Here is an 8,021-nt window from a genome sequence, read left to right on the forward strand (position 1 = left end):
TAACCCTAAATTAAATCATTTTCAAAATTCCTATAGATTTTTCTTATTACACCTATTCCTTTTGAATTACTCTAATGTTATATTACTAAACAAACTATACTTGTTTAGTCATCTCTGCATATTTTATTTTATTTTATTTTTTTTGGTGAATAAGTCACAAATAAAAACAAAAAAATTTACAAGATTACAAGAGGCATACCCTAGGACCTAAAGCAGCTAAAAACAAAACCAACCAAGAAGACAAAACTGTTCAAGATCCATATTCCATTCAAAGATAGGGAACATGAACAGAAACATAAACTAGACCAACTTAACCATAGGCACGAGCCTAAAATAAACTGTTCAAAACTGTTCAAGAACAGAGATATAATCTAGAACATTGGCACAAGCCTTAAACCAACTCAAGGAACATGAAGGAAAACTGTTACAAACCCAAATATAACACTTACACAAAACATCCCAGTTGTAAGAACTAAAAGAGAACAAAACCCATAAAGAGTTACAACCATTACATAAGTAAAAGGAAAGACAAAGTATTCTCCATGTGAAGGAACTCCACTTAGACTGGCGCAGCAATGCAACCTGGTCCTGGTGATCCTCTGACAAGCTGTAGCCTCAATGGGAACAACACACTGCTTACTCCACCACTGATTAGAGTAACCTGGGAAAACCAACAGCACATATATAAAACAATGAAAACAGCAACACCTATAACACTGTATAGCACAAAGCTCACAATATATATGGGCTAATTCACTCAACTCACACTGTACACACAACTCAACAAAGACTAATAGCAGTGATAGGTATTCTGGAAAAACCATGGACTTTCTGAGAGAGAAATAAAAAACTACAACAATTTATAGCTCACAAATCTCGACCCACAACAATAACATCCCCTACCAAGTACCAGCCAGTTGTCAAAACCTGCAGGTAAATAAAAGTTAGCACTCAGTATATGGCTAACACCACTCAACCCTCTTATAGTGACCTCACACCCCTCAAAGAAAAGCTTCCACATGTTACACCTGCAAACAGAAACCACATTAGAAAATAGATTAAACATGAGCCTCACTATAGCAACTCACCAAACTCAACCCACAATATGAATCTCTCAAACACTCAACCCTCAGTAGATAACACTCCCCTCAATATTAAGGATGGTTGGAGGTAACCTCCACTCTTGCAAAAACCAATTATCAGATTGAGACTGCTTGATATGGTTGAGAGAGAGAGCTCTATATCTGACCATGTAGAGAATGGCCTTCAAAATGATCTCCTCAGGTTTCCTATCATTGCTGAAAATTCTGTTATTTCTTTCTAACCAGATTTGATACACAGTGCAACAGAAAGCTAGTCTTTTGATAATTGTGGCAAGGGATTTACCCTTGCAATCCCTGGCCACAACCTCAACAAGACCCAGCCAGGTAGTGCTATGCCAGTTAGAGTTGCATTTAGCTTGCAGAGCCAACCACATTTTGGATGAATAGATACATTTGAAAAACAAGTGGTCATTGTCCTCCTCAAAGGACCCACACAGAGGGCAACTGTGACTAGGGTTAACGCCAAAATTAGCAAGTCTATCACCCGTATTTAACCTTCTTAGAACAGCCAACCAAACGATAAAACCCACTCTAGGAATAGAATAGGGATTCCACACAAGATTGGCCCGGTAAACAGTAGGCCAATTAGATCTCCAAGTATGCCAAGCAGACCCAATGCTAAACTTACCATCCTTTTGAGGGAGCCAAGTAAATTTATCATTACTTCGCATGGAAGGAGTAAGGTCAGGAGGAGTGTGAACGAGGATTTCCCTCACAACCCAAGAAGAAGCATTAGGCCAGCACCAACCACCGTCTCTCACAACAGAAGCCACTTTAGACTGAACATTTAAAGCAATGTCGTACACCGATCTATTACCATACCTAGCCCAAAGGGAGCCAAAAGGATGCCAATTATCATGCCACAGAAAGGCATCAACCCCATTGCCAATCTTGCATTTGATTAAAGGGAACAGGGACTCCCTCATAGATAAGAATTTCCTCCACACCCAAGAAGGGTCACAAGGAACCTTAACTTCCCAGAAGCTATGGCCTCACAACAAATAGGATTTCACCCATTGACACCACATGGATTGTTGACCACCAGATATCAGAAACCAAGCATGCTTAGCCACAGCAGCTTTATTCCATATAGTCATAGACTTCAAATCTAAACCACCTTCATTTTTAGGGGCACAAACTCTATCCCAAGCAACCTTAGCATCAGTATTCTTAAGGTCGAGACCAGACCAAAGGAAGGACCTACACAAAGCTTCCACCTTTTTAATAACTCTCTTACGAAGAATGAAAAGAGAGGACCAGTAGACTTGCATGGAGAAAAGGATAGTACTAATCAATTGGGCCCTCCCAGCATAAGACAGGGTTTTATTAGTCCAAGACTTGATCCTGACAGAAATCCTAGTCACAAGACGCTGGCAATCAAAAGCTTTAAGTCTAGTAGAAATGAGGGGAACCCCTAAATATTTCACAGGGAGATGACCCTCCTGAAATTGGGTAATCCTTAAGATATCATCTCTAAGGGAGTCATCACACCCAGAGAAAAAGACATGGCTCTTCTGAGGATTAGGAGCAAGACCAGAGCAAGACCAGAGAGGGATTGAAATTCCATAAGGCCAATCTTGATAAGTTGAACAGAGGGGACATGCCCTTTGCAAAAGACCATAAGGTCATCAGCAAAACAAAGGTTAACAATTCTATTTTTCCCACATCTCCAATGAAACTTAAACTGAAGGTTTTTGAATGTCTCATTAAAGATCCTAGCCAAAATTTCCATGACAATGACAAAAAGATAAGGAGACATGGGATCACCTTGTCTCAAACTCCTAGCCCCATGGAAATACCCATGAAGTCTTCCATTAATACAAATGGAAAAAGTAGCTGAAGTGACACAAGCTCTGATGCAGTGTATCATTCTAGTGGGAAAAGACATAGCCTTGAGAACACCAAACAAGAAGTCCCACCTGACATTATCATAGGCTTTCATTAAATCAACTTTCATAGCACACTTAGGAGAGGGAGACTTTTTGTGGTACCCCCTCATAAGTTCCTGGGAGAGGGAAATGTTATCGGCAATTCTCCAGCCTTAGACAAAAGCTGACTGGACAGGATCAATAATGTCAGGAAGCACACCCTTAATCCTGTTAGCAATAATTTTAGCAATACACTTGTAAATGGTGTCGCAGCAGGATATAGGTCTATAATCTCCCACCTTAGTAGGATTGGGAACTTTAGGAACCAAAGTAATAGTAGTACTATTAATCTCCTTCAGTAACTCGCCAGAGTCAAAGAACGACTTAATGGCAAGAGTGACTTCAGAGCCCACAACCTCCCAAGCACTATGGAAGAAACTAGCAGAGAACCCATCAGGGCCAGGGTCCTTGTTGGGATTAAGGGATTTAAAGACATCTTTGATCTCATCAACAGTCACATCTCTAGCCATGGAGACCATTTGAGCATGAGTCAACCTCTTATTAACTAAGGAGTTAACTCGCTCAAAACCATTATAATCATCAGCATGAGGAGACCCAAACAGGTTAGAGAAATTAGCAACAAAAGCATTGTAAATATCAGGAGGGTTAGTGAGCCTAACCCCATTATCTAGGGTAACCCCTCTAATACTGCTCCTATTCTGGTTATTTCTAATGGACCTGAAGAAGAAAGCACTATTCCTGTCACCTAGACTAAGCCACTGGACTCTAGACTTTTGGTGAGCAAAGCTTTCCTCAGCATTGCACAAATCAACATACTTTTTGCACAAATTTCTCTCATCAACTTGGAACTCTAAGTTCAAGGGATCCCTATCAAGCTTTATTTGAGCATTTTCAAGCTCAGATCTAGCACACTGAACCCTGGAGGACAGATCACTAAAGTCCCTCTTATTCAAACCCTTCAACAGAGGTTTTAGGGATCTCAATTTACAACAGGTTCTAAACATGGGAGAACCTTGCACATACTTTCACCAGACACTCCTAACAATATGAATGAACTCCTTGTGGTCATCTCAGGATTTAAAATATTTAAACGGCTTCCTATAACTAACACCTATAGGAACAACAGCCAAGCCAGCAGGGGAATGGTCAGAAATACCAGCAAGGCAAAATCTGACATGAGAAAAAGGGAAAGTTTTGAACCATTGGTCATTCCCCAAAACTCTATCACTATTAGAAGCAATATAGTGGCCATCAGACTGCTTGTTAGCCCAGGTGAACTGGCAGCCACTATATGAAATATCATCTAAAGAGGCCTGGAGACAAGAAAGGTTACACAGATCTTTAGCACTAGACCAAGATTTGGAACCCCAAATTTTTTCAGAAGGGAATCTTATGGCATTAAAATCACCTAGCCAAACAGATGGGATTTTGGACGATTGGGGGGCAGTTTCCACAAGTTGCTGAAAAAGAGGAATCCTCAAAATATGTTGATTTTCAGCATATACAAAACCAGCAGCAAATAAAAAATCAGTGCTTAACAATCCAATTTTTCAAAAAATGATTTGGTCTGATTGATAGATAGGGTTAATAGTACAAAAAGTGGGATCCCAACATACCCAAATGCGCCCAATAGAATTAGTGTTGGAATTCGAAACAAAACCCCAATTATTTTTAAAAACCTTCCCAAAAATACTCTGCTCATTAGCATGTTTTACTTTTGTCTCCAAGATACTTAGGATTTTAAGATCCTCCTTCGTGACAAAATTCCTAATTTCTTTTTGTTTTAGAGGATCATTAAGACCTCTAATGTTCCAAGATGAAATTTAAAATCCATAAAAAACAAAAATATGAAGGTCACTATTAACACACTAAGTCGACCAGTTACCTATTTTTCTTCCTCTGATAGCCAGAGGCTTTACCTGCTGGCTTTTTCTTTTTGCTACCTGAATCTGTTGGAGTACGATTCTGCACTTCCACTTCCATAACAGTATCCGAATTTACCAGATGTGTCTTTGCTGCCATAACCTCACTTTCCACTTCATCGATAATCTGACTGGCTCTAGGGCTGAGAACTTGGGCCAAACCCAGAATTTCATCATGCAACTCCTTCAGAGGGGCTTCCTGGTTTACCCCAGGGAAAAGGCTTTCCCTTTGAGGTGGGGGGGGCTAGTTGACTTGGCTAGACAATAACTGTGCTTTGGAGAGCTAGGTTGGGTTGGTCTTGCATATCTAGGTGAACTTGTTTATCAGCAAGATCAGAGGCCTCAGGTTCTCCAATCTTTTTTTTTCCCTTTGCCTTGACAGTTTGACAGCCATCATCCTTTACATTTTTTGTCTCCTTTTGCATTTGGACTAGGTAAGCCACTTGGGTAGTAATACATTTTTTAGTATCATGCCCAAACACCTTGCAGTGATCACACTTAGCAGGAATACCTTGATATTCGACTCTAATCTCAACCACTTCATCCTCACACTTTACAAAGAAACTATGGGGAAGGATAGAATCCACATTTACCTCCACACGGACTCTAGCAAAAGAGATCCTGGTGCCAAATGACGTTAGATGATCCATAAAGAGAGGGACTCCTATATGACTTGCTATTCTGCTAAGCCCCTCAAAGTCCTAATATTCCATAGGGACATTAAACAGTATGAGCCATACGGGAATTTGGGCCACATACTCTTTAGTTAGTTTCATCATTCTCTTCCATTTTTTCAACAGGAGAAGTTCGTTTCCCACATACCAGGGTCCCCCTCCAAAACACTCGTACACGAGTCAGTATTATCAAAGAAAAAGAACATGAACCCATCCCCATTAGCTGAGACTTCATTCAGACCCATATTTTCCATTGGTTTGATACACTATTTTTAACATAATTGTACGGTAGCTTTTTGTCCAGAAAATACCCCACCAGACAAGCTTCCCACTTTCCTAAGTCCCCAATTCGTGGAGGAAGTTCCACAACATTAGGATTATCAGAAGAGGGAGGAGGGATATACCTCAGTTTGATATGGGATCTACTCGGAATGTTAGCCACATCAGCCCAAGTTTTCACCGGTTTTTGAGAAGTAGACTGAACAGGGTTCCCTGCAACAGAATGATCTGGTAGATGGTAACCCCTTCCTCCCCTACCACGTCCCCCACGGTATGAACCATAACCTGGACCCACCCAATCACCTCTGCTAGGTAGACCTCGATCCTCTTTATCCACCAATCGAACTTGGAGATCCCGAAGCCCTAGTGTTTCAGGGCAACTAGTAGATGGATCTTGCGTGAAAACCATCCCTTCAAGACTGGTCTTGACCTTGTCACCCATTTGTATGTTGTCCTTGACCCCTTCAAATCGCTGACTCTCTATTCCTTCTTCAACTAAATTGCCCCAACTCATGTTTCCGATCTGACTCGGAGGAGTTTTCGTAACCACCCCAGGTATAGATTCCAACCCAGGATGATCTCGATCTCTTTGCAATACACCAGGCTCTACACGTTGGCTTTGCTCCTTCAATCGTTGCAGTCGATTTGCTAACTCCGACATAGAGATCTGAAACTGATTCTCCGTCCCACCACTGCGTCAAACTAAATCAACGATATCGTCAATATCTCTATGGTAGTTATCCAGATGATGTGAAACTCCTCCTACATTAACTGCATTTGGAACCACATCGGGTCTCATAGCTTGCACATTAACTTCAGTCGGACTAGCATTAACTTCGGCCATTTTCAACAAGAAGGTTGGAAAAAAAAAAACCTGAACTGAAGCCAGAGTTTCCATATATGAATTACATTTGCATATTCACCTTCTTTAAAACATCAATTTTTTTTCTCCTCAATTTATGATGTGCCTGTTCGGTTATACATTAACAAACAATTTAAATTATTCTGGTGTCGCGTTGTCAAACAAAATAGATTTGTACAGCCATCTATTACTGTACGTTTATAGATTCATTTTTTAAAAAATATCAGGTATTTATAAAAACATTAAGTATACAAACATCCATAAAGTACACATAAATTTTGTCAATACAAATATTTTCAAATTTGTCAATACAAACATTTATAAAAGCACACTGATATATTATCACAATCGATTTATATTGATAGTTTCGGTAGTTACTATATCAGGACTGACAAGCATATGAAATTGATCAATACGGATAATATATGTTTTCTCCCATCCATTAACACACAAGTGATGAAAACGAATTCAATTACTTGCTTTTGGGGGTATTGGATGACCAGGAAGTAGAAATCTAACAAACTTCACCTGTAATGAATTTATGACAGTAATCCATTAACAATGCACTACTAGTCTTACTACAATGAATAGAAGCATAATTCTTCAAAAAAAAAAATGTCAAAAATATGAAACGGGAAATGTTTAGCAGTGAATTACCGGACATGTACTTTTAGTTTGGCAGTATGTTACTGAATAAGTATTTTTTGTTTGGTAGTGGGTTATTAGATATGCATTTTTTGTTCAACAATATAATTCTGGGCTATTTGATTTAGTTCGATTCTGGTATACTAAACAAAAGTCGAACAATCCTCTTCAAAAACAAAATGAAAATATAAAAAACAAAGAAAAAGAACTCACTATTTTACCTTTTTGTTGATCATTCATTATCATTTATTTGTCCATTACTTTCTTTTATGATCAAAATACTATGATTTTCATTTTTAAAAATTATATGTATAGTAGATAAGAAGAAATGAGAAAGGAATAAAAGAAATTGGAATTGAAGTATAATGGGTGTGAAGAGATAATCAATTCTATTTAATTTTTATTTTTTGTCTTTAAAGATAATTTCACATGTGGGTAAAATTGGGGAGGAAAAAAATCTCAAATGAAGGGTGTAAAGAGGAAAATGTGTTGTGTAAGTAGAATTGTTAAAGTTTGTCCTTACTATTTTAAGATTCCAAATCACATGGATTTTAACTCGCAAGCAAATTGTTAGTGTTCTTAAACTCTTACACAAACTTGTACATATATGTCTCCCTAATTTTCCCTTTTAAAATTTCATAAATTTT

At 38.7% G+C, this 8,021-nt stretch overlaps 1 protein-coding gene across 2 annotated transcripts; it reads right to left on the reverse strand.

Annotated features, from left to right (window-relative positions):
- Positions 1 to 247: 247 nt before the first annotated feature.
- On the reverse strand, positions 248 to 6,837 carry LOC145804476 (uncharacterized). Of its 2 annotated transcripts, none has more exons than XR_014346252.1 (2): positions 4,878 to 6,837; positions 248 to 661 (listed from the first exon to the last, which is right to left on the reverse strand). XR_014346252.1 is itself a non-coding variant. In XM_082898449.1 (2 exons), exons 1-2 carry the CDS (start codon positions 6,526 to 6,528, stop codon positions 652 to 654), a joined length of 546 nt encoding a protein of 181 aa, XP_082754575.1. In that variant the 5' UTR covers positions 6,529 to 6,831; the 3' UTR covers positions 248 to 651. The 2 variants fall into 2 exon arrangements, 1 of the variants encoding a protein (XP_082754575.1); XM_082898449.1 differs by having other exon boundaries at positions 5,993 to 6,831.
- Positions 6,838 to 8,021: the final 1,184 nt, after the last annotated feature.

The sequence above is a fragment of the Camellia sinensis genome, chromosome 12 (genome assembly GCF_055761805.1).
Source record: "Camellia sinensis isolate YWXY chromosome 12, ASM5576180v1, whole genome shotgun sequence".
NCBI lineage: Eukaryota > Viridiplantae > Streptophyta > Magnoliopsida > Ericales > Theaceae > Camellia > Camellia sinensis.

Coding starts and splice junctions, on each gene's coding strand:
- LOC145804476 (XM_082898449.1), bottom strand. CDS start 6,528: ATGTCGGAGTTAGCAAATCGACTGCAACGATTGAAGGAGCAAAGCCAA.